The sequence below is a fragment of the Ipomoea nil genome, unplaced genomic scaffold (assembly GCF_001879475.1).
Source record: "Ipomoea nil cultivar Tokyo-kokei standard unplaced genomic scaffold, Asagao_1.1 scaffold0482, whole genome shotgun sequence".
NCBI lineage: Eukaryota > Viridiplantae > Streptophyta > Magnoliopsida > Solanales > Convolvulaceae > Ipomoea > Ipomoea nil.
The window spans coordinates 2,086,629-2,113,671 of NW_017616910.1; the positions used below are offsets into that span (position 1 = coordinate 2,086,629).

Genomic DNA, 27,043 nt, shown 5'->3' on the forward strand with positions numbered 1-27,043 from the left:
GCCCACCGGGTGTGAACACGAAGCTTCCAGAAGAGGCCCAGCAAAACCCGGCCCGTTTTAACTTGGTTGGCACAGGCAACGTTTGTAAAAAGATCCAAGCCTAGGAGTCGGACGATTGGGTTGGGCGACTCTTAAAACACGGACCAAGGGCCGACTAATGAACGATACGGAGATAAAGAAAAAATGCTACGAGCAAACAAAAAGGACAAACAATTTATTCGAAAAACATCAAGGCTTGAGACTCGGCCAAGTACAGAGTACAAAGGGGCCTAAGACCCGGCCAGATACAGAGTACAAAAGGGGCCTAGGACTCGGCCAAATATGAGACACAAAGGAAAAGATGGATCAGGGCTTGGCTTCCTTCTCCGACGACTGAGCAGGTGGAGGACCCTCCAGGAAGTACTGAGGGCGGAATGGTGGAGGACTCGGCTCAGGCTCCGACAACTCATCCAGATACACGGCCGGCTTCCCGTCGTCAATCATCTGCAAGGGCCTCTCCAAGGCACTCGGAGACATAGCTACGCCAAAAAGAGGAGGAACCTCCCACACCTCCTCCTCCTCCGGGCGCGGATCGTTCACCACTGGTTCCACCTTACCATCAGCCGGTTCCACGGGGGCCAACTCCAGCATATCCGGGGACACCACGATAGGATCAGAACTTGAGTCGCCCACCAGATGTCCACCGTGGGCCAGCCTTTTCCGCCTTAGCTCTTCCAGGCGAGCATGCTCCTTGTTGCGAACGGAGAAGCGACGATCGTCGACTCTGTAGCTCATGATCAAAGGTCTGTGGACAGAAGTGGTAGGAATCACCAGCATAGGGGGCCTTTATATAGCCTTAGGAGGGCAAATATCTAGGCGGAAATCACGGAGCTGATAGCAAACTTCCGTGATCAGGCCGGATTGGACAGGAGACAGGGATCTGTGTCAGGGGGTAGTTCCATCAAATCCGCTCGAAAAGAGTGAGATTCGCACGATTGAGCTGAAAAAGGTAGATTCACCCAAGATACGGGGAATATTTGCAGGCGTCAAACTGAAAAGGGCCTGACAATGTGGCCGACTCTTGGACCCATCAGCCGGGGGAGTAGAATGGGTGCCGAAAAAGAATTAAGAAATAAAACCCTTCTAGAGGGAAACGTGATTTTATTATAAGAGATGAATGCACAAGATAAGGAGCTTATTACATCACAAATAAAAAAAAAATGCTCCTATGCAGCCCCACTCGGCAACGCGAAAACCAATCTCGACCGAGGCCATCACTCGCCGGGTGAAGAAGAATCACTCTCAAAGAACGCCTCCCCGGGCAGCCCAGTGGGAGACGGACAGAAGGTATCCCAGAAAGCTGGCATGATTGGCGGCACCACCGGCTCCTCGTCATCCGGATACATTTCCAGGTATCGAGCGAAGTCGGCATCATTCATCAGGCCAGTGGCCGGCCCATCCAGGTCATCAAGTGGAATGGAGAAGGTCATACGAAAGGTCAGCTGCTCGGGGACGGCCACCTCCACGAAAGATCCGTCCTGAGCACTCACCCTGGCAGTACTCGAAGGCGGCGGATTGAATAAAGTCGGAACATTCTCCATGCGAATCGGGGTCGGCAGCTGTTGAACAGAGGAAGTAGCACCGGAGGGAGACCTCTAAGAAGACGGGCGAGGAGCCTTCTTCTTATTCTCCCTCTCAGGTCGAGTCCGCTTGGAAGGTAGAGGGCGTCGAGGAGACCTGAAGTCGATCCGCTTTTCCTTCAAGGGCGAGCGACCCATGGTTGGTCAAGTGAGAAGAGATGTAGAAGACAAGAGGTTATTTAAAGGATCCATGCGGAGCAGGGAGAATCCAAACGGCTCCGCTGAATCCGGAATGATAGCAGAGGATCAGGACGTTATGAGATCTCTTTAAAGGCGGGATCCGATGAAGGAGAGAATGGACAGTTACTACTTTCTCAAACCCAGATTAGCGGCCCGGGTATGAGAAAGTGAGGGACTATTTGATGGGGTGAGGACCCCGACCCAAGAAGAGGGGCCCAAGAGAGAAAAAGCCCAGGATAGAAAATAAGGGTCAGTAGAAGAAGAAGCCCGATGAGGGCCTGGCCGAGTCCAGGAGTCGGCCCGGGCCCAAGCGTGAAAGGAGACTCGGCCCAGAGGCCAGTAAGAAGCATTCAAGTCGGTCTAAGAGCCGTTGAAGGAACACTCAATGCGGCATTCAAGAGGACTCGGTCAAAAGAGCCGTTAGGAGGCCAAAGAACCGTTGGTCGACTCGGTAACAGCAACCGAACGGTCTGATAGTGTAATTAGTCTTGAAAGCCATGTTTAATGTACTTCAATTCGGGCGGAGGGGAGCCTACTATATAAAGGCCCCTCCACACTTGTAAGATGGGCGGGTCCATGCCCAGAGAATAAGACATACACACACTCTCTAACTATCCGACTACTCATCTCGTACAATCACTTTGAGAAAGGTGAATCCACCAACCAAAGGTTGTGTTGGACCTCCTTGAGCCCGAAAACCCAAAAACCAACAATTCTCATTTATGATAAGTTTAATATTTGTTAGTATCATTTCGGTAAAATTTTTACACAGAATCTTCTTAATGCATGCATTTTACATTTCTGATATAATTTTATGAACTATTACGCAAAAAGATACTTACTCAATTTCTGTTCTTATATAATTTACAAGTTATTATAAAGGAGCGGTCATTCAATTTAGCTACATGTAGCTTCAGATGCTGCGCTCTCAATTTCAAAAGACTGCCGGACAATGATTTCGATTTCGGCTTGTCTCGATCTTGATCCATTACGTGTTTCTTGTTAGGCAACTAGCTGTAATTTATATTTTTGTCATATCAGGCATCCAAAAATTGACGTACTAATGAACTGCTGATGATAAGGTATCTCCAATAATTACTCTGTCAAAAATATTTTTTACTTTAAATCAAATTTCTCGTTTGGTAGAGATCTTGATAAAATGTTTTTTTTTTTTTTTTTCTTTTACATTCAATGGAGGGGGACACCCCAATTAAGTATGAAAATGTATTAGCTTTCTTCCATGCCCCCGGAAGCCTTCATGGACGCTATATAAAATAGAAATAAAAAAAGTTTTCAAAATTGATATGGAGTTCGATTTAGAAATAATCAACGACTGTTGAACATTACAAAGATAGATGTGATTGAATTATATGATGAGTTCAATTCTTTATAAACTCTTGAAGAACCAAATAAGGTGTTTCAGAGTCAAAATGGACATGTATAGCATGTACACTTACAAAAATTGACTAATGGTTGGGAGATTTTTGTAAAATATATATATATATACCGTTTACCATTAGTAAAGTTCACATACATCGTGTTTTAATGGACAAAAGTAAACTGAATATATCTTTACAATGGAAGATTAAAAAGACCAGTTACGCTTACCTATGCTATGTAGAGATCTTTCATTGCACACGATTGTGCCTTTTTATAGTCCCAAAAATCAATTTTCATTTATATAGGGAAATTGTTGACAAATTAGTTTAAAATGTTATGTTAAGTTGTCATTTTGGGACAATATTTTGAGTTAGGTCCACTTTAGATTTGGGTCAAGTTGAAATGAATTCGAATATAATTCTCTTAAGTGAGATGGTTAATTTGATGTATTATACACTAAAAAATTATAAATTAATGGAAGTTCCTTTGGTTTTCAAAAAAAAAAAAAAAAAAAAAAAAGTATACTCATCGGGTTGAAAAAAATAAAAATCTAAAAGGTTTTTAGTAGTTTTTTAGAAAAAATAAAAGACTGATGCGAAAGAACAAGCAACGACTTCTAGTATAAAATAAAGCCGGTCTCACGTGTATGGATGTAATAAATTAAAATCCTAATATGAGCTCCGATACGAAAAATTAAACTAAAGATAAATTATAATGCCTATCTTTTCTTGTTTCTTCTTTTTGTACTCGCTTTCTACGTGGTGTTACAATTTCTATATATTATGCCGTTGGATGTTTGTCGTAATGCTGATCGATCATATCATCACATGCATCAGACTTACACGGTGATTTCAACAGGCATATTAATTAAAAGAGAGAAGAAGAAAAGAAAAAGAAAAAAAAACAAATTAAAGTAACCCTTGGCAGTATTAATCAATCACTTTAATCACGTAATTAACAATTCAAACGGTCAAAAATTCGTCAAGGGCTTATCAATATATCAAAAATTATAGTTAGTAGATAATACAGAACTTTATTTCTTTATACAACTATACTTATATAATAGTCAATGCCACGGTTTAAGACAGGATACTAAATTTGGCTAACTAGCACTCAAAATTTGTTAACTTGATAAAATAGTCATGCACGTTGTATGTAATATGCAAATTAAGGGTGTGTTTGGTTGATGGATTTTGCCCATAGGAGTGGGTATGAAAGTGATTGTTATTGTTTAGTTGATAGGTTTTTAACACACTACTGTGAGTTTCGAATACCCCATAAATTGAAAAATCCATACCCAAATAAAAATAAGGGCTTCATTCACTTATTCATTCTCAAGCATTATTATTAGTAACCATTCTCATTACATCATACTACCAAACATGTTAAATACTTTTCACCAAAACTCATTACCATTACAAGTATTTGATACCCATACCGATTTTGATTCCCATGTGCGAACCAAACACATCGTAAGTATTTTCCAACACGTACACAAAACAACAAAAAAACAAAAGTTGTTTTGTTTGATCTGAGGTTCAACATTCTTCTAAGATGGTGGCTGTGTCTCTTGGCTAGATGATTATGTCCTCAACAACCGAACCTATCAGCTCTGTTGTGTCTGCAGGTTCCAAATGCATGTATGTATGTTCTTGGAAGAATAAGCACGGACAATTCTTTTTAAAATGCCATGTTATAACGTTATATTGTCTTTTTTGCACGAAGCGCATGTATAATAGGTTGGTAGTGCAAATGCACTTTCTTAGAAGATGAAAGGGTTTTTATATTATATCTTGTTTCGTATTAAAAAAATATAAGGATGTATGCTTTTATCTCTGAAAAGTAGTTAAATGAATGAAACATAATTCTTATTTTTAAATATCACGGGTTAGAATAGATGAGTCATTCATTACATGCGTCTTTACTAGGGATGACAATGCAACTCGCCCTGACGGGACTGGTTCAGAGAATTGGTCCGAGGACGGGGAGGGCATTCCCCACCCGACCCCGACTCCACAAGGGATTGGGTTCCTCTCTTTGGCTGGAAACATGGTAGCTTGTCGAAGAAGAAATGAAACAAAGGTAAAATGACTAAAATACCTCCACTATTTTACCTATTAAAATTTTTTTGGTGAGATTTGGCCGGAGTGACAAAAAATGATAAAATTTGAATAGTTATGGTACTAAATTAACAGTTTTAAAAATCGTGAATTGCACTTAACAAGATCCCAATAGTCGCTGGACCAAAATTGAAATTTAATTTTTTTTTTTTAAATTTCAGTCCTTTGGGCTCTGGCCAAATTACCAGCGAAAAGTAGTCGAAAATTTTTAATGGCTAAAATGATGATGGCAAAATTTTCGGCTACTTCTAACGGGCAATTTGACCGGATGGGCTGGAATTGAAAAACAAAATGAATAATTGTAGATTCAAATTGACAATTTTAAAACTTGTAGACTCTAATTAATAATATTCAAATAATAATAGGATCAAAAGTAAAATTTTCTTGTATTTTTCTAAAAAGAATACAATGCCCAACAAAAAAATTTCTAATGCAAATTATTTTTTCTATGTGATTTGTTCGTTATTATACAATACAAAATTGAAATTTATCGAGTAGGTGATGTGATGTTAAATTTAATGCAAACACATGTTGCAACAGTTAATATATACTTTGCTTTTGAGCTAGATAAATGAGTTGACACGTATATGTCCTTACGTGCTTAATTAATACGGAGTAATTATTAGCGCACTAAATTTATTTATTCTGAGCATAATAATCAAATTATTCCAGAAATGGTAACTGAGTAAATGGAACATAATTTTCGTAAAGTGTTACAAATTTAATTTTTTAATGTATTAATCATACAAAAAAATTTTTAGTATAATTTACATTTTTTGTGTAATTGTAAATTAAAGTTCATTTGTATCCTCTGATCTGGAAATATGAAATTGTGGTACTTGTATCTTTAACATCACATCACCGACTTATCATTGCTTAAACCACAATTTTTCTAAGTTATCGTCAATGACACTAAGCCTCCCCTTTCCAAATCATTCCACAATTTGTCAAAAGTTACAGCCAATAAAGCTTTCCTGCCCATGCATATATACATACACTACACTACAGTACACTGTCAGTGTAATTATATATATACACACACACTATAATGACAATGAACCACAATGATATATAATTAATGTGTATATTATGACATTCAACTAAAATATATAGTAGGTATGGTAATATAATGATAAATAATAGGTTAAGAGATGAATTGTTAAAATAATGTGATGGTGGTCGGGTATATTTACAGTGTAAATTAGGTAAGATTAGATAAATAAATTAGAATATATTGATATTTTAAAATAATACGTGATCATGATATATAGTTATTTGGTATATTGGTTTTTTTTAAAATAAAGGATGAAGTAAATTTCATTAAACATCATTTTCAAAAAAAAAAAAAAATTTCATTAAACATCAACCAAAAGAGAAATGCAGGATGGTGGCATAGTAAATTACGATCCTAGGACAGAAGTAGAACTCGATACCAGTGTTAACACATGAGCGACATGGTGAACATACACGTTCTCAATGTCAGTTGCAATGCTACGACATAACAAACAGGTTTATGGCGACATTGTGGGAGTTAAAAAGAGGGGCCGGGCAAGGACGGAGCCAAAGAGGGGCAGGGAGGCAGCTGCCCCCCCTCACCCCACCCCCACCCCATATATAACCTTTGTATGTATATATGTATATATAGTACAAGTTTTAGTATTAGTATAAAAAATAGATAAATATTAATAAGAACTGAGTTAGATTAGTTTGCAAAGTATGTGTTTGGTTATAATAAAGGTCACGGGTTCAAATCTTGTCATTAACATATTTTCATAGTTTTTTTGATTTCAACACAATCACATTTTTAATATTTTTTTTTAATATTTAATACACACACACATATAACATTCTTTTATATTAATAATGAGATGTGTAATTTATAATGTGTTTTTTATTCAAATTATTTTATCAAATTAATTATGTTTCATATTTTGTTATGAATATATATTTTTATAAAATTTCGATGGGTTTTATTTTTTGCTCATATCCAACAATATTTATACCTATATTTCTTAGATATTTTTTTTTCTTCAAATTATCTCTTTTGTTTTAACGTTTCGCCTTCACTGGAAAAAATTTATGGATCCGTCCCTGCTTTTTCGCCCTCCCCCCCCCTCCCCCCCCAATGAAATTCCTGGTTCTGTCCCTGGGGCCGGGTCTCGTTTGGCTAATGAACTAGAGAGGTCGGGCTAAGCTAATTAATCAACATAGAAGTGGAAATAGATAATTTTTTTAATGAGGAAAACTTACAGCCACTACTTGAAGGTGTGTATTGAATAAATCTTATCTTGTGATCTTAGTTGACAAAGGACCACGAGATAACCCAGTCTAAGTTGTCGTTGATCGGCCTATGGAATAGATTGTTCATTGGCCATACATCCAAAGGCCATGAATAAAGTAAAACACATAGAAGCCTAGAAGGTGAAATCATGCCCATTATAGGTCTTTAATTAATAATATATAATTAGACAATGTTATATCATGAGTTTGTAACACACTTATTACAAAACAAATATATGTGCTAGCTTGGTGAGGATAATTCTCAATGCTAATTTCAGAAATAATCCTTTGATTATTGTCATTTATCAACTTTTATCCTTCAACTTTCAATTGGACCATAAATTATCCATTGACTATTGATCTTTATCAATTTTTGTCGACATTCAATTTAACCATAAGTGGTCTCTTGAGTTAATTTTTTTTCAAATTTGGTCCTCTAGATGTAGTGAAGATGTTGGATTTCAAAGAGTGCATGCATATTCAAAGTAGAATTTAGTTGTTCGCATGAATGCATGCAATGATTCTCTTTGGAGCATAGCGTGGGGAATAAGGATACAAGGAATATCATGTCCACCAAACCAATCCAGCAATTATCTTCTCCAAATAATAGGCGCAATTTAAGGTTGTACCAAACAACCCTCACGGTAAAACAAATATCCTTACGTAGATGCTTTCTTATCCTGTCCCCTCAACAATTATAAAAAAAATACGGAATATATTTTTAAGAAGAAATATTTGTCCCCATTAAATAATTATTTCTTTTAGTTATCGTTTAATTTAATTAAATTAAAAAATTATGTATGATATGATGAAGATATAATAACATTTTTTTTACAATAATATTTTTTTTGTATGTATAACATCATTGAGTGAGGTTAGTATATACTCGACTCTAATCGTGCATGCAGATCAAGCTTGACTCTTACTCACAGAATACCAGATTCACCTCTTTAACATGACATGCACATATATCGATAAAACTATCTCATTAAATCAAATATTGATTTCCAACGTCATAAGTTTCAGTCTTCAACGATTGGTATGTCTGAAAGTTTAATTTGATACATCAGAAATTCAACTAAATTTTATTATAGGATATAATACGTCGGAAATTATTATTAAAAAAAAAAAAAGTGACTAATTTTTTGATAAAATAAACTCCTTTCACTTGGGCCATGAGTAGCTGGTGTAGATTACCTCTTCTACTCATTAACTTATTTTTTTATCTAATGGAAGTGATACACGTATGCATTAAACAAATATTGTAATAAAATAAGATTTTATTTTATTTTGGGCATAAGGTTACAAAACCGCCCAAGAAATGCATGTGCGGGGGAGGGTTCCGCGTGCCTGGCGGTTGTTACTTACAGGCCAATTACAACTATTGCATGTGCACTTTTGGTTTTTTCCTTACCTAAGCCCAACTTTATTAAATGATTGTTTTATAACTTAAATTTTTCGATTTTTCATACTATATCATATATTTTATGAACTTGCCCTTAGGCTCATAAGTAAATAAATATGGTTAGTTTAATTTTGAAAATTAATATCAAATTGTACACTTCTGTGAACAAAGAACTTATTCCAAAATTCAAATCTCTAATATTTGTAGAAAATATCAAATCTCACCATGCTGCTGGAAGCTTAATTTTAACTCGTTTAGGCCAAATATTCTGAAATTATACTAATAGTAAAGGTTAAGAATGGATTAGATATATTATAAGATATATAACATCTATCTATGTTTATTTAATTATAATGTATATCGTTGGTGTAAACACTCAATAAAGTAACAAGTCAAGTATTGCACCAAATGAGAGAAAAAAGACGGGCGCTAGAGTTTTTTTTTTTTTTTTTTAATTAGTAAATATCAATCACGATGTTGTTTATAAGCGTTAATATATACTCTCCGTCTTCATCTTTACGATCCCACACTCTCATTATCTATCTCTGCTAGATAATATAAATTTTTGGAATAAGAGTCAAATAGGTCATACACACGATAATGCAATTAGTTAGGCCACTGAATCTAAAAAATCAACAATTAGATTTCTAAACTTACGAAATTCATGCAGTTCATTTGCAGGTTTCCAACAGGTCATCCTAAATTAAATCATTTTTAAAAAAATAAATTTTAAATAATAATTATTAAAAAAAAAAAAAAACAGAAGTTCTGGTTGGATGGCCGAAACAAAGAGTTTCCTCGTCTCCAGACATGGAGACGAAGTCTTCGTCTCCATCCAGACGAAGCTTCGTTTTCTTGGACGGAGACAAAGAGTTTCTATCATAAATAAAAAGTACATTTTTAATATATTAAAGATACATTATTTGTATACGTAATGTACATTATTTTAGTACTGAAAGTACATTATTTTAGTATTGAAAGTACATTATTATATATATACTATCAAATAATGTACATTCAATACACAAATAATGTACATTCAGTATATTAAAAATGTACTCTATATTCATGGTCCACACAATAATTTGCCGTGTTGCACTTGTTTTTTAGTCTCGAGTTGTTATACCATGGACCAAGGTCCACCTTGCAAGGTGGACCCTAGTCCTAAACGATGTATAAATTACATGTATTTAGTATTGAAATTGTGAACTACTATAATATAAATTGTCTTTCTAAGTCAAAACACATAACAGTTATAGAAGGGAACTTGTGAATACAATACAATGCAAGGTCATCAAATCATAATTTGTTAATATTGTGTGAGTGCAGTATTTGAAAATAACTTGTGAACATAAAATAAGATAATCAATTACATATATGTTAACATTGTGTGTTCGTAGTATACAAATTGTAAATTTTAAAATGATAAATTATGAACATTTAATATGCAAATTGTGAACATTTGAATCCGAGTCCACAGAATAATTTACGCTTAGTCTCGTGTCATTGTCCTTTCTATGCATGCATGATGGCTATATAAATTTTTAAAAATATATACGGAGTATTAAAAGAAGAAAATCTAGCAAGCAAACAAACAATACCCTCATTGCCATTTTGGCCGGCAATCACCTTCATCTTGTAATATTGTGTCTCCCTCGCTACAGTATGCATGTTTTGCCTTTATTCACTTTCAAAAAAAAAATTGAAAATTAAAAATAATTAGTAATACTAATTAATAAAAGAAAAATAGTATTAAAGGAAAAGAATATGTACCAAACAAATAATAATAATAAAATAAAAGGAAAGAATGGTGGGAGGTGGGGCCTGATTCTCTCTATATATATAGACATTCCATGCTTCAAGGCTTCAAGCTCATTGCAACATTCAATTCTAAAGTTACATACACTGCAATTCTCTATCTAAAGATGGAAGCAGCAGCCATGGCATTTTCTTATGCAAAACTTACTCTTTTGGCTATCTTCTTGCTACGACTACAAAGCACTGCCGTGGCTGACTACGGCGGCTGGCAATCCGCGCACGCCACCTTCTACGGCGGCGGCGATGCTTCCGGCACAATGGGTAAGCTTCATCTCATCCTCTAGTTCTACCTAGTAACTCTTATTATTGGATTTCTAATTAATGCCAACATGGGCAGCTCACCTGGCTCCTGAGTAAGTAAATGAAGGGCAAAAACACAAGATCAATCAAGTATAGACTCTCACACTGAGAGTTTCACCCAATTTGGTGTGTTACTCGTGGACACTAGACACTAATCTTTTCACTTAATTTATTCTCTTTGTTGGGCGGAGGTCAATAAAAGGCTAAGTCCATCATTGGTGGTTAGGAGATGGATGAATGAAAGACAAGTCCAGCACGAAAAATGTGATGCTGGTCTATAAAGAAATAATGGTTACGAACTATAATTTTTTACAGAGTGTTAAATACTTGATCTTAACACTTTTATTATTCATTCGGGTCAGATTCTGAAAATGACGGTTTTTTGGGCAATGAATTTTTAATTAATTAGTGTGGCTTTTGTTTATTTGACTAAATTAAAGGTGGCGCGTGTGGCTACGGGAATTTATATAGTCAAGGATACGGAACGCAAACCGCAGCACTAAGCACGGCGCTGTTCAACAATGGGCTGAGCTGCGGCGAGTGTTTCGAGCTGCGATGCGACGGCGACTCCAGGTCGTGCCTCCCCGGAACCATCACCGTAACCGCCACAAACTTTTGCCCTCCCAACTATGCTTTGCCCAACAATGACGGCGGGTGGTGCAATCCTCCCCTCCAACATTTTGACATGGCCCAGCCCGCGTTCTTGCACATCGCTAAGTACCGTGCAGGAATTGTCCCGGTAGTCTATAGAAGGTAAGAGTAACATTATATTGTACCAAATTTGAGTATCTTTAACATCTGTTTTCACATTATCCGTCTGAATTCCCAACTCCAAGGACTCCACACCCTGGGCCGTGCGAATCTGTCCACTTTTTGGCATAATTCTCACACTATCGTTATCGAGGTTTGAACTCCCAAATATTACCTAATGAATCAGTGAGCTAATTCCGTGTAGACTATTTTCACATTATCCGATTCAACCAAATGTATTGTATATGATATAAAAGACAGAGGAAATTGAATGGTAAAACGTAATTTTTAATATTATTATTGTCTTCTAGGGTGCCGTGTGTGAGGAAAGGAGGCATAAGGTTTACAATCAATGGGCATGCTTACTTCAACTTGGTCTTGGTCACCAACGTGGCGGGTCCAGGAAATGTCTATCAAGTCTCGATCAAAGGGTCAAAGACGGGGTGGCAAACCATGTCAAGGAACTGGGGTCAAAATTGGCAAAGCAACTCTAATTTCAACGGTCAAAGCCTTTCTTTCAGGGTTACGGCGGGTGATGGAAGAGCTCTCACGAGCTATAATGTGGCACCAACTAATTGGCAATTTGGTCAAACTTTTGAGGGTGTTCAATTTTAATGCTTATTAGTAGTTTTACAGAGTCTTTGATGACTCGTATGGTTTTGTGGCAATTGTAATGCAAAGTTAATATTTTCAAGCTGAGGTAGCTAACTAGCTAGCACCCGCTTGATCATTGTATTTTGTTTTGTATAAGCTTTTGTTGTTTTGTTTCCGTATGATGTGACAATGAGCTTTTTCTTTGAATACAAATTTTAAGGATATGATTATAAATTCCAAAAGATATGCTTATTTTATTTTATAGCAACTTCAATTTAATTCGAGTAATTGAGTATGGATGTGAATATTGCTAACATTATTATTAATTATTAAAACATGCAACAATTATTATATTGTGGATTCTGGTCTGAAATAATGTATTGTATCAAAGAAGCATAGTTAGCGACTTAGCAGTCATTCACACTCTTCTGCTCTTCATTGCACACCTGAGTCATTATACACATCACATGTAGTGTAAAGATTATGTACATTAAGTTTTAGTTTAACATTATGAACATATTATAGTGTTAATGGAATATATATAATGGACTTACATAGTTACAGTTTAATGTTTATGGACATTAAAAATTTATATTTATTAACATATAGAACAAGTAGTATCAACATAATATATGATGAATATTATTAAACATGATATATTAATTGATGTTATTAACAACAGAATATAAAATAATGTCATTTTAGACGAAAGGCCACCATGTGTGTCTAATTTAGGCAAATTGGTCCACACAGTGTTATGTGAATCATAACAAAAAGTACATTTTTAATATAATAAATGTACATAGTTTTGTACTGAATGTACATTATTTTACAATATACAAAATATGGTCCACACAACTTGTGTGAACCATGGTCTACACAATAATGATTGGTCTAATGTAGATGAAATATCCTTTTTAAATTGTATTTGGGCTCAATTGTTGGCTTCTTGTAGTAAATCTGAGTTTTTTGCACTTTTAGTCCCACGACTATAGTGGCACTGGCAGAATTGATCCACGACTTTTGAACCTTGCAATTTTAGTCCACGACTATTGATTTTTTTGCAAAAATGGTCCTTCCGGCCACTTTTCCGTCAAAATTTCACCGGAAAAAAAAAAAATTCTCCATTTTTAACCGGGTTAAAATTGACATTTTACTTTTCTCAAAAAATTAAAAGAAAAAAATTGATATTTGACTACATACATTATTACTGGGCTACATACTACTGCCCCAGGCGGCGGAGTTCCTGGAGCAGGCAGGGCTGTCAGTAAGCGGTGGAGCGGCCGTGGCGTTCCCCGGGCTAGTTGGGTTATCCGGCAGCAGCATTGGAGTGGTACATGTACTCCGCCGCCTGGGGCAGTAGTATGTAGCCCAGTAATATTGTATGTAGTCAAATATTAATTTTTTTCTTTTAATTTTTTGAGATAAGTAAAATGTCAATTTTAACCCGGCTAAAAATAGAGAATTTTTTTTTTCCGGTGAAATTTTGACGGAAAAATGGCCGAAAGGACCATTTTTGCAAAAAAATCAATAGTCGTGGACTAAAATTGCAAGGTTCAAAAGTCGTGACAATTCTACTAGTGCCACTATAGTCGTGGGACTAAAAGTGCAAAAAACTCTAGTAAATCTTTACTCAAAAGAAATTCATCTTGCCAACATATGAACTTAAATCACATTGGGCTAATTGAACTATTCTTCACCACATGAGCTATGGTTTCATATATTATTTGTAATGAAGTTATTATCGTACCTTATTAAAGATGGTGATGGTAAAAATTAATGAGTTCGAACTTGTTGTTATGAATTATGATCTTATTTTTGACGTGGTTGATATTCGTTGAAAATCTTTTTGCACAATACAAGATAGACAGAGAAAGAAGAAAGAAAACTAGAACTGTAAATTGAGAGGAAAAGTGCTCACGTGAATTCTCATTCATCTCGTAACTGAATCATTCATACAACATATAATCATGGAAACTAGAAAAACAACTAACCCACTAAGATAATGGCCATATATTTAAATCAAGAGTAAATTTTAAGTTGGTCATGTGATTATTAAGATGTTGTTAATTGCAATCCACAACTTTTAAATTTATTAATTTAGTACATTAACTATTCAATTTTATCAATTTTGTTTCCTTTCTTCCCCAACGAGCTACCATGTTTTTGGCCAAAGAGTAAGCTTTTATTTATAATGGAAGGAGTTTGCCCAAAAAAAAAGAAGAAAAACCATAAGCCTAAAGGCCACTTCATTCAACATTAACAAAAAGTTGCAAGGGTTAAGTGATACTAGCCTCTAATTACAAGGGGTAGAGTGACTATTACTATTACTCAGTATTTGATCAAAATAAAATATCCTTAAACTATAAGGGACAAAGTGAAAATAACCCTTAAAAGAAAGTTGGGCCCGGACCCGGAGGATATCCGAACCGCTGGCCGACCCAGCGTTTACAGATGGGCCGATTGGGTCAAGCAGCAATATAAAACCCTCAAAACGTTAGTCCCTGAAACCCTAGCGCTAACCCTAGAGAGTTCAGCCATTGGAGTTCCGAGCTGTACCGGCTGCCTTCGTCTACACCGCAAAAATGGTGAATGAAAAGCTTGTTTCTGTTCTTTCCTCTCTCATGGAAAACATGTTATCTGACTTTTCTATTTGCAGACATTCAAGCGAAGGAATGGTGGCCGCAACAAGCACGGCCGTGGCCACGTTAACTTCATCCGCTGCTCCAACTGCGGTAAATGCTGCCCAAAGGTCTGTGAATCACTATGCGGATTTTCCTTTTATATAATCGCGTGTATTGAAGTATACTCTGTAGGGTTTTTTTGTTTCATGCATATGCTACGTTAGATTGTTGCAGCGAGGTTCAATTGAAATGAACTTTTGTACTCGATCTTAGTGGTGGTAGTTGCATTTTAGTGTTTCCCGGCCAAGGAATACGACTATGTGTATCTGAATTGTAATGCGGCGCGAGATCTGTAATTTTGTATGTCTCAGAGCTTAGATATATTGGATTTTCATTTTTCTAGGTTGTTAATATTTGACCAGAAATTGATATGAGGGGTGTTGTTTTTAGTCATTATGTACTGTATGAATGAATATGAAGAAACAAAGGTTATTGAGTCTTTAAGTTATTGTTGAACATTTTAACGTGTTTGTGAATTGGGGATGCGAGTCTGATCATGGATTGTAATGTTTGTGTTGAAATCCAATTTATTCTTGATCCTTGAGGACTTGTCTGCTGGCTTTAACTGAACAATTAGTTCTGTTGGGTGTATTAGATAGAAAGTTTAGGCAATCTGAATTTTATCTGCAGATTCTCTATGGCTCATCTTAACGTTTTGAATTTGTTTCACTTCTCCAGCTGATGGGTATGTGCTTTACTTGTCTTTCAGGATAAGGCCATTAAGAGATTCCTTGTTAGGAACATTGTTGAACAAGCAGCAGTTAGGGATGTCCAAGAGGCTTGTGCTTTTGAAAGTAGGTTCTTCATATGTTGACCATTTTATTGTTGTGAATATTCATAATTATACAAACTAACAATTGTTTTCCCATCCACCCAGGTTACACACTTCCCAAGCTCTACTTGAAGATGCAGTACTGTGTTTCCTGCGCAATTCATTCCAAGGTTGTCAGGGTCCGCTCTCGTACCGATAGAAGGATCCGTGAAGCTCCACAACGCTTCAGACGCCCTAGGGTACTTTTAGCTTTTTTCTTATTTTGTGTTTAAGTATAGTAATTGTGATTTCCTTGTTTGGTACTCTGTACTTCATTTATCTGATTTTAACTGCTTTTTATTTCTTTTGAGACTATTGAGATTTGAGAATTCATGTTTTATCAGTTACTTGACTATCTTTGCTTATGAACCAACATGCCCTGCTGGTGTGTCATCCTTGTGTTACTAATATATAATTGTAGTTTGTTAGGACTTTCACTACAATTTCATTATTGAGGAAGATTGTTTTCTGGTTTCACTTCATTAAGGGTTACAGTTTGTCGTTAAACTTTGGACTGTCTACCTCAGGAACAGTAATCTATTGGGCAAGTAGGATATGTTGTCCAGTTTTCTTTTGTGAATCTGATGTCTCTTCAATGCACTTGCACCGGATGCCCTTGTGCCTACCGGAGATGATTTCCTTAAGTCTGATGTATATTTTCTGCCATTAGATCAATGTCTGACACCTGATATAATTTACCCTTTGGTTCTTGCAGGATGATCAGCCAAAGCCTGGTCAAGCTCCAAGGCCCGCTGGAGCTCCAACGGCTCCCAGAACTTAGAAGGATGCTCACTGATTGATTTGCCTTATTATGAGAGTTTTTGGCATTCCTTTAAGGTTATGCAAGTTATAGATGCTGCTAGTTTTTTTCATTATGTTCTGTTTCAGTTCAGACTAATTATCAAATTGTTCTATTTAGTATGGAAAACAAAGAGATTCTTGTTCTATGAAATATTATTTTTGAGACCTTAATTCCATAGCTCAAATTTTGCTGAAGGGAAGGCCCTATTGGGGTATGTTAATGCATGTGATTCTTGCACTTGGTTGTTCATTGGGGCTTTTGTGATTTCTAAAGCATTCTCTTGGGCTGTGGCCTCAATATTGCCTTTGCAGAACAGAGGATCAATAGTGGGTGTGTTTACTTCAATTATCTAACTTTTATCAGTTTTCTCTTCTCCCATTGTCCATCTTTTAGATTTTTATTCTTTATTCTCTGTTTTCAAAGGGAAGAAATGCATTTCAAATACATATATGATAAGAAAAAATTGGAATCATATCAACTTAACTAATTATACAAGTTTTCCTAAGTTTGACTAAATTGTTTATTAGTCTTTTTGGTTTGAGCTTACTTGTTATAAGTATATTGGTTCGTCATAGGGTAAGGTATGTTGGTCACAGGATGGGCGTACTTTTTTGGGTATATTAATTGTGAGTTTTTTTTTTTTTGGGTGTAAATTTTATACTACTAAACTATAATGGGGATGCTTGGTAAATAATTGAAGCTGATTGAGTTAGTGGGTTTGACCAGTTAATTGTAGAATGGTGCTTGATAAATTAGTTATTAGTTGATAGTTGATTACATGTAAGATGTTTTTTAAAAAGTTATTTTGAACATTTTTTTAATTTTAGTATTTTGAAACAATAAGCAATTTTAAAAAGTTAATTAATCAAATATTCATATTGATTGTTTAGTTAAGTTAAACAGTTAATAATAGTTAAACAAGTCAAAATTTGCTATAAGTTAAATATTTTACTAAAAAGGGTCAATTTCTTTGCCACAATTGTTTGGCTTATTTTGCATTCTTTTTTGATTTGTATATTTGTAAAGAAACATTTATATCAATTAAAAGGAGTTTTGAGGCCTTGACTTAACGAAGTGCAAGCAAGTATAGATCCTTAAATTCCGCCCTAAAAAGTCCAATTTTTATTACAACGAAAGTCGTAAAGAAAATGGCAAGATCACGGTCAGTACACCAGGGCGCAAGTCGTAAGCTTATATGAATTGGTCATACGAAATGAATGGTTCAATTCGTTTGGAACCAAGTTTAAAAATTAAAAGCTTACCAATGACTTGGTGGTTAAGCGGCATAAATGTGGTTCTCCGAAATGCGAGGTCACTGGTTTGAATTTTATTGGAGGTATTGACTCTTTGTATTTCAGTAAGTTGAGAAAGTATGTATCGACAAATATTACAATCTAACAGAGTTAGTAGTATTCGATCACGATCACGGTCAGGTTTGTTATCAAGTTTAAAAGCTTGCCAATGATCTTGTGGTTAAGCGGCATAACTGTGACTCTCCCAAATAGGAGGTTATAGGTTCGAATTTCATTGAAGGTATTGACTCTTTGTGTTTCAGTAGGTTGAAAAGTATGTATAGTCAATTAGTACTCAACCATGGTCAGTACGCTTATATGAATTGGTCAAACGAAATGAATGATTCAATTAAGTTTAAAAGCTTAAATTAGATTAATACACTTATATGAATTGGTAATACGAAATGAATGATTCAATTAAGTTTAAAAGCTTAAATTGGATTAATGCAGTCAAGTTGACAGTATATTGGTTGAGCTAAAACTCAATTTTAAAGTCAAAATCTTAAATTAAGTTGCGAGTCAACTTTTAGTATTTCAGTTTGTTTCAACGCGATTATGTCTTTAGCCTAATCAAATTGCATATTTTCATCAAATTAATGGAGCACTTGAGCACATTGACAAATTTAAGGCATTATCCATTTAGAAGGGATGACTGAATGGATAAAATATAACTCTTATTTTTGGATATGATCATTTTTATTAATATTCTCTTGGCTGAGCGGTCACATAATGTCCTCTCTAAAAATAGAATAGAATTAAATACATAAAATATGAAATGAAGGGAGTATTATCTTATTCAAAAGATTACTATCTAAAATTGAGATTTTTAAAAATAAAAGATGAAATTCATTAATTAGAAATAAAAATCTACAATTAATAAAAAATCTACAAGCATTAATTAATTTAACCTATCTATTTTACAAAGAATAATATCATATAAATTAACTTTTTTTTTTGAAAGAAAATAATTAATTCATTAAATCATCAAAAATACAATCAACGAGGAAAGGAGGAGGAGTATCAAACCACTCCCTGCAACCTAACTCAGAGACGACCTCCCGAGTAATAATGTGGGCGGCCAGATTCACAAATCGTTTTACAAAACAGAAATCAACATCCTCAATCATAAATGCTAGTTCTTTAATATCGTCCACAATCAAACTAAAAGACGAAAAAAATGAAGTATTAGAAATAGCTTATTAACCTTATTTAGGTTAATTACACGATTGGTCCTTCAACTATTATGCTTATTTATATTTTTAAATTCAAAATTAAATAAATTTAATTCTTTGTCAACTAATGCGTTGTGTGATGAGACCTTTGTTACCCTTCTAAATATGTGGTCACAGGATTGAACCTCGATGGTGGGAGCATTGATACTACATTATAGAGAATCACAAGTGTTTCAAAAAAAAAAAAATCATTAGTTAATAAAAATTATCACTTTTTGGGTGAGAAATCCACAATCATTATTGTCCTAAAAACTAAATCCTAATTGATCAACCAATAATGTAACGCTCGTGTGAGCGTTTAACTTATAATCTTTTGATTATTAAATCACAAATTTGGTTAGGATTTGCTTCCAAAAATTGTCACTTTTAATATTTAAGAATATACTTAAAGTGTCAAAATTTTAATAATCAGATACCATATTTAAACTCGAAAAAAGGAAAAAAAAAAACAGTTGACACATCAAAATTAGAATTAACTTTTTTTTTTAAAGTTTTATTACATGTATTCTAAATTCTGTTCATTCACTTTTAATTCATAATAATCTGATAATTAATGACATAATATTTCATCCCGTAAATTTTCTTACATAAAAATTTTATATTAGATAAATAGAAGTGGGGAGTAAGAAAGGGAGTATATATAGTATTTTATTATTATTATTATTTATTTATTATTTATTTTTATAACCGAAATCACCGCCCCCTGTATGTATATGCGCAGTCACGAAGAGAGAGAGAGAGAGAGAGAGAGAGAGAGAGAGATTATCCAAACTGAAAAGTCTGAAATTCAATGCATAAATAGCAAGAGGTCTGACGCAGGTTTATTTTTCTTTTTCTTTTGTTTTTCCCCCTAAATTCTCAAGAAGAAGAAGAACAAGAAGAAGAAAGAAGAATAAGCAACTGATAAGGAGGGGTGGTGGGGTGTTGCAGGTGGGGTGGGAGTGATAGGGGAGACAATTTTGAGTTGTCTCTTTCTGTGAATTTTCTCTTCTTCGTTTCTTCTCTGATATTCATTCATACATACAAGCTGATCACAGGTATCTGAGCTGTGTATGTATGCACAGACACCGCCATTTGAGATATTTGTTGATCAGCTTTACTACTTTCCAATTTCGTGATTTTGTGTATAAAACCCCTCTCCCGCTGTATGGTTTTACTCTAGGATTTTGCGTGTGTTGTGGTCTGAAAACCCTAGCTGTGTGAGTTTCCGCGTTTGGGTTTTGGGTTCTGTTATATGGGGTATTGTGGTGGTGGGCCCAGAGGGGTGGGAATGGAGGACCGTTTGGGGATCACTCAGCCTGATCCATCTGCCATTGCTGAGGAATGTTGGACTTCGGCCGAGGAAATGATCCAAGAGTTGGTGAATTGTATCCACCCCACCATGGATTCCGAGGAGAAGAGGAAGGACGTCATGGAGTATATCCAGAAGCTGATCAGAGATTCTCTTGCCTGTGAGGTATAATTCGATGCTTTTTCCTCTTTGCATGCCTTGCTTTTGTGTTGCCTGTGTGATTCTGCGTGTATGTTGTGTTTGTGGATGGAGTGAGCAGTGTTACTGTAACAAATTTCACTTTTTAACTGCTCTTTTAATTCTAGATTTCGTTGTGCATTTGAAGCATAAGGTGACTGCTATGGAGAGGTTTTATGCAAGATTGGCGGTGTTCTAATGATTTTAGTATTCAATTTCAACCCCTTGAAAACTGTTTTTAGTGTATCAATTTCATTTCCAATGCTATGTTAAGTCTAGATTTTGGTGCCCATTTGAAGCATAAGGTGACTGTTATGGAGAGGTTTTGTGCAAGATTGGCCTGTTTTAACGATTTAAGTATTCAATTCCAACCCCTTGAAACTGTTTTTAGTGTATCAATTTCATTTCCAATGCTCTGTTAAGACTAGGTTTTGTTGTCCATTTAGTCATGACTTCTGCTCATTGCATACCTTGATCCACTACTATACGGATAGCAATTGCTGCCGCAGTTTGAGCAGCAAATGGTGTCCCTCTTTTAGTTCCTTTTAATCCAGAAGTGCCATTGATGGACCAAGAAACTATTTGACCACATACATATGCTGATATGCAACTGTGGCAAAAATATTATTGAAATTACATTGAATATGAATGACTCCCTTTGGTATTTTACATGCACTCTTATGTGAACCAATATGTTCATTCCCGCACAAACTAATTAGCAGTATAGCTTTTGCCATATTTTAGCATCTTGTATATATATGTATATATATATATATATATATATATATATATATATATATATCCATGAGATTCTGAATGGGAATAGTGATGCTATAGGATGCAGTATATCAGTTCCATTTTTTTTTTTTTTGGTCTGTCTAAAAACTTGATGAAATTTATTATCCAACTGTTATCAGCTGATGTTTGCTTTTAGAGGATTGATTGGGTGCTAGAACTTTGGCACACAATAACTTTTTTACTTGATTACAGTCTTGTGTTGAGGCAGTAATAACAATATTTTGGTTTATGAACTTTATTTATTTATTAATACTTATAAAACATCAAAATCCTATTTGATTAAATAGATAGGTTTCATTTAATATGTTTGCTAATTTTATAGGTTTTCCCATATGGATCAGTGCCTCTTAAGACTTATCTTCCTGATGGAGATATAGATTTGACTGCTCTTACTGCTCCTAATACTGAAGAATTTTTGGTGCATGATGTCCTTGCTCTTCTACGGGAAGAAGAGAAGAAAGAAAATGTTGAATATGAAGTCAGGGATACTCAATTCATTGATGCTGAGGTTGTCTTTCATCTGATAGTTGATATTTTATCTTATTTTATGAATTGAGCGGGGTTCTAAATCCATTTATTGTTGTTTGCTCAGTTCTTTCTGGCATCACGATGATTTATCCTATTGTTTCTCTTTTAGCCTAGATGTTTATAAAATGTTATTAACAAGCTTCTGTTTGAAAGTGAAGTTGCCTTCATTAATGAGGTTTGTCTAGAGGCAAGAATGTATCATTTGTTCTTGAAAACAAAACCATACAATTTTTTTTATTCAAGAAATACCAAAAAAAAAAAAAAAAAAAAAAAAAAAAACAGTGCATGAATTGACAATAATGAGATTTTAAAAAAGTTGGTTACGGTTGGTGGGTCATAGGTGGTGGTGGGGTGTGGTCAGTTGTATGTCAATGTAGTTATGATTAGAGAGTTTGGATAAAAGAAGATGATTTGTGTGGTTGGCCAAAGGAGGTGAAGCAGGGGTGGGTTGTGATGGTGATGGGGTAGGGTGGGGATTAATATGGGTATCGGAATGAGTGGGTTTAGGCGATGGGTTAGTTGATAGCCTTATGCATAACTTGAAAACAAAACATATCTTCAAATGTAATCATTTATGCATTGTATTGTACTTCTAAACCCTTTTTAATGATCTTTGGTATCTCCATCTACTAATATGACTGGATTTCTGATGGCAGGTTAAACTTGTTAAATGCCTGGTACAGGATATTGTCATTGATATATCTTTTAATCAGTTAGGAGGTCTCTGCTCACTCTGTTTCCTTGAGCAGGTGAAGTATTAGAATACATTGAACAGCTATGGTGCAATGAAAAAATGATTGGTTCCTGGACTATTATTGCTGGTGATTATTTTTTGTTCTTGCTCATTTTTCTGTTTGTACAATCCCATCCAGGTGGATCGTCTCATTGGCAAGAATCATCTCTTTAAGCACAGTATTATGCTGATAAAATCTTGGTGTTATTATGAAAGCCGGATTCTTGGTTCTCATCATGGTTTGATTTCTACATATGCATTGGAAACACTGATCTTATATATCTTCCAATTTTTCCATTCATCCTTAAATGGTCCTCTAGCGGTAATTGCCAGTGACTTAACATGTTTACTTTGTCTATGTTGGAGAAGTATGTTCAAGTCTAGCTGATTATAGTTGTTCAAATTCTTTTAGGTTCTCTATAGATTTTTGGATTATTACAGCAGGTTTGATTGGGAGAAATACTGCATTAGTTTGAATGGACCGGTTTGCAAGGCATCCCTTCCTGAGATTGTGGGTAAGCAGTAACTTTATCCTTTAAAGCTGGCTGTTCTTTAATGTTTGTGAATTTGATATCTGTTTGCAGTTTGCACACTTGTGCATATGCCATTTATTCTTTCTGTGAGTGTGGATTTGTGGATGGATGATTCTTTTTTAATTACTGAGTACATGTCTGTTCAGGTGGATAAAGAATTGTGTCTCTTTATTTGGCCAGTTTACTCATCATTGGATTCTTTCTCATTTGCAGTTAGCATACCTGACAATGGAGGTAATCTGTTGCTTAGTGAAGAATTTTTGAGGAATTGTATGGAAATGTTCTCAGCTCCATCAAGAGTCATTGGTAACACAAGAGTATTTAAACAAAAGCATCTCAATATAATTGACCCATTGAAGGAAACCAACAATCTTGGGCGCAGTGTTCATCGAGGTACAATGAACTTCTATGATTTACTTAATTTGTACAAGATTTTTCTGTTAGTTGGAAAATAAACCTGTACCTGTGGAACCAATCCCCCCTTAGTTGTTTGATTAGTAGAGAATTAATGAGAATGAATGCAAAATATTATGACCTATTTTTGTCCTTTTGGTCATATGAAGTGATAACCATTAAATTTGAAGGTATTGTTAATTCTAGTTATTTAATGAAGAATGAAGAGAGGATAATTAATCCCAAAATTTTTATTTACAATCTGTTCTGTCATATACAAAAGCTTAGTTGGGACCCATAAGTTTTTCCTGTGTGACTGTGTCGTGTCATTAATGACATTAAGATTCTAAAATATAAGTACTCAAGTTCTCTTCCTATTGTTAATACTTGTTAACAATATCTTTGTCTGAAAGAGAAGCTTGCTGGAATTACCAAAGAGTCTCTAAGAAAAATTTCTGGATGAAGTGGGATAATTAAGTATAAAAAATTTAAGCAATGATGCTCACCCTCATCATCTAATTTAAAGAATTTTCTGATTCCACAAACAAAAGCTAAGAGGATGCTCAGTAATAAATTGCTCATGTCATCATGCCACGGTCCTTTTACATGTACAAACTTTTGATCTTTGCACTGTTAAGTTGTGATGGTTGGTTATGTGCAGGCAATTACTATCGCATACGTAGTGCATTCAAGTATGGAGCCCGCAAGCTTGGCCGGATTCTCTTATCCTCTCCGGATAAAATTGGAGATGGGATAACAAAGTTCTTTGCGAACACCATTGATAGGCATGGACACAATGTTTTTTATAATTTGAAGCACTCTTCCCTAAAATGTTGCCCTAATGGTTCTGGGGTATTGTCTTCGCCTTCCCCTGCTGAATTTATCTCTGAGGATGAAATGCCTTTGAATTCATCATTTGGCTATTGTGAGAATGATAATTTTGAATGGGAAGATAAATGTGGTTCAGTATTAAGAAATGAAGCGAACAAGTTGATGAAAACGGTCTCTGAATGTAGCAGCTTAACAATTGGGGCTACTGTTTCAGGACATGGTCTATCTGGTGATACAGATGATCCTGCGTGCTCCCATGCCTTAAACCCTAGTTCTACAAATAGCATGTCTAACTGTTCAACAAGTGGGAATTGTAGCGATTCTCTATCTGGTCTAGATTACTCTGCACCCGAATTTCACTCTCTTAAATCTAGTGCCATAAATGGGAGTTGCAAGAATTGGGCCCTCTTCCAAAGCGGTCAATTTGATTATGTTTATGGGAATCCAGGCTTTGGTTCATGTATAGACCAAGGAGAGTTTCCTTTGGAGAATAGCAGCATATACCAGTCTGTGACAGATTACAGTGAGAGCATCTGTTCTGGTGATTCAGCAACCTCTACTCCAAAGACCAGCATTTTAGAAAGCTTATCCCTCGATTTTCGGGAAAGGGACTTAGCTAGCATAGCTAGTGATCTGGAAGTTTTGAATCCTTTAGCCGACCTCACTGGCGATTATGACTGCCACATTAGGAGTTTGATATATGGCCAGTGTTGCCATGGTTATGCATTGATGGCATCATTGTTGTTTGATCCTTCAACACAATCTCACTTTCAAAACCAGGCGTTCTGCAACGCTGTTCGACAATCAAGTACACCTGGACAAAATTCGGTCGCTAAGACAAATATGAGGCCTGTGATTGTAAGGCCGTTCGTTTCCTCACCCACCAACCCTTCATCATCCACTGTTACTCGTTCTGAAGAAAAACCAAAAGCACCACTACCACAACCTTTTGTACCAAATATGGTATTTTCTTCTTCATTTTAGCTTAGTTTTAGTTTGATCATTTTCTACTTATTAGCCCAAATCTTAGTGCATGACTTGGATAAAGTGCTTCCAATTTGGTCTTGAACTAACTTTAGAACTATCGTGCAGCATCACTATTTCAGGGAGAGACCTTGGAAACCGAAGGGTAGGAACAAGGAATTTGGCAGTGATGTTCAGTTCCATAACGGCACCAATAGCAATGGATGGGTTCCAGTCTTGTCCGAGGCGAACTGTTTGGAAAATGATGGTCGCCAAGAGTTCTCACATGCCCAACCTTCTTGTAAAAAACGCGGGAAGTTTTCTACACCCAACCAATATGATCATCATCCAGCGGGAGATTCTGATGAAAATGGTCTCGCAAATTTGCTATGCGAAATTGAATTCGGATCTCTAGGAAAACTTCCCGAAGATTTTCTTTCAGGCTCTTCCCGTGATCGTACCCCAACTACTCTCTCTGACAAAGTGCCAAGCGCAAAACCAGCATTGTGTAGGAAAGAAAGGTATGGAAGTTTTTATAATCTTTGGTATATAGAGAAAGAACGGTAGCTTCTTGACATGTTCTTGAGCTGTCTGATTTGTGTTTTCAGGTTTGCTGATCAGTCATTCCACCTGAAGAATGAAGAAGAGTTTCCACCACTGCCCATGTGAGAGAGAGTACTAGGAAAGAAGTAAAAAAAACTTGTATACCTGCTGAGAAAATAGAGAAATAGAAAAATAGAAAAATAGTAGCTGCTAACAAACCATAAAAACCTTAGGTGGTCTCTCAAAAGCTCCTTGAGAAGCATAGATACTGCATAAAACTTGAGAGATTATTATTCTAAAAAAAAAAAAAAAAAAAAAAAATCTTGAGAGATTATTAACCCTTTTTCTTCAGTATATTTAGGTTTTTTTTTTTTTTTTTCTTTTTCATTTTCTCTTGTTTGGTAACGTTATGTACAAACTTGGATGCTTTTCTATTCGTCCAAAGGGGGGAAGAAAAAGAAAGAAAATTGTTGTAGTAAGACTGATTTAGATTCGGTTGCATCTACAGAGTTTGACTCTTCTTCAAAACAAGGATTTTTGTTTATTTATTTATATTTAAATCTTGCACCGCTATTAACAATTCACTTATCAATTATTTCAATACTATTTTTTCTTTTAGTCCCTCATTATTATTTACTTTTCATATTTGGTCATCAACAATTAATTTTGTCATATTTGATTCTACTGATCAAATTTTCAATAATCACTTATTGAAAAATGTAAAATTTTTGCGTATAGGGTTGTTACAAGAGAAATATCTTCTATTCAAATATAAATACACAATATTATATTTTAAAGTTTGTCTTTTTTTTTTTTTTTAAACATTTGGATGAGAGAAATTTACATTTATTTATAAGTGATTGTTGAATATTTGACTAATAGGATCAAATATGACTATAAAAAATATACTTGTACATTAAATGTGACAAAATAAATAGTTGAGTACGTGATACACATTATTTTAAGTTCTTATTGGGTTACTCTTT

At 35.2% G+C, this 27,043-nt stretch overlaps 3 protein-coding genes across 3 annotated transcripts; all 3 read left to right on the plus strand.

Annotated features, from left to right (window-relative positions):
• Positions 1 to 10,868: 10,868 nt before the first annotated feature.
• LOC109173867 (expansin-A4-like) lies at positions 10,869 to 12,688 on the plus strand. The gene is made up of 3 exons (XM_019323202.1): positions 10,869 to 11,063; positions 11,543 to 11,855; positions 12,164 to 12,688. Exons 1-3 carry the CDS (start codon positions 10,910 to 10,912, stop codon positions 12,465 to 12,467), a joined length of 771 nt encoding a protein of 256 aa, XP_019178747.1. The 5' UTR covers positions 10,869 to 10,909; the 3' UTR covers positions 12,468 to 12,688.
• Positions 12,689 to 14,924: 2,236 nt separating this feature from the next.
• LOC109173868 (40S ribosomal protein S26-3-like) lies at positions 14,925 to 16,913 on the plus strand. The gene is made up of 5 exons (XM_019323203.1): positions 14,925 to 15,034; positions 15,106 to 15,198; positions 15,840 to 15,924; positions 16,008 to 16,141; positions 16,657 to 16,913. The coding sequence occupies exons 1-5, from the start codon at positions 15,032 to 15,034 to the stop codon at positions 16,720 to 16,722; spliced, it is 381 nt and encodes a 126-aa protein (XP_019178748.1). The 5' UTR covers positions 14,925 to 15,031; the 3' UTR covers positions 16,723 to 16,913.
• Positions 16,914 to 20,012: 3,099 nt separating this feature from the next.
• LOC109173649 lies at positions 20,013 to 26,264 on the plus strand. The gene is made up of 9 exons (XM_019322910.1): positions 20,013 to 20,723; positions 21,856 to 22,041; positions 22,718 to 22,810; positions 22,934 to 23,116; positions 23,207 to 23,309; positions 23,541 to 23,720; positions 24,382 to 25,514; positions 25,644 to 26,035; positions 26,123 to 26,264. Exons 1-9 carry the CDS (start codon positions 20,502 to 20,504, stop codon positions 26,181 to 26,183), a joined length of 2,553 nt encoding a protein of 850 aa, XP_019178455.1. The 5' UTR covers positions 20,013 to 20,501; the 3' UTR covers positions 26,184 to 26,264.
• The last annotated feature ends 779 nt before the right edge of the window (positions 26,265 to 27,043 follow it).

Coding starts and splice junctions, on each gene's coding strand:
- LOC109173649 (XM_019322910.1), top strand. CDS start 20,502: ATGGGGTATTGTGGTGGTGGGCCCAGAGGGGTGGGAATGGAGGACCGT. Junction 23,117..23,206: donor CCTTAAATGGTCCTCTAGCG/GTAATTGCCAGT, acceptor AAATTCTTTTAG/GTTCTCTATAGATTTTTGGA. Junction 26,036..26,122: donor GCATTGTGTAGGAAAGAAAG/GTATGGAAGTTT, acceptor TTGTGTTTTCAG/GTTTGCTGATCAGTCATTCC.
- LOC109173867 (XM_019323202.1), top strand. CDS start 10,910: ATGGAAGCAGCAGCCATGGCATTTTCTTATGCAAAACTTACTCTTTTG. Junction 11,064..11,542: donor CGATGCTTCCGGCACAATGG/GTAAGCTTCATC, acceptor ACTAAATTAAAG/GTGGCGCGTGTGGCTACGGG. Junction 11,856..12,163: donor GTCCCGGTAGTCTATAGAAG/GTAAGAGTAACA, acceptor ATTGTCTTCTAG/GGTGCCGTGTGTGAGGAAAG.
- LOC109173868 (XM_019323203.1), top strand. Junction 15,925..16,007: donor AGAGGCTTGTGCTTTTGAAA/GTAGGTTCTTCA, acceptor CCATCCACCCAG/GTTACACACTTCCCAAGCTC. Junction 16,142..16,656: donor AACGCTTCAGACGCCCTAGG/GTACTTTTAGCT, acceptor TGGTTCTTGCAG/GATGATCAGCCAAAGCCTGG.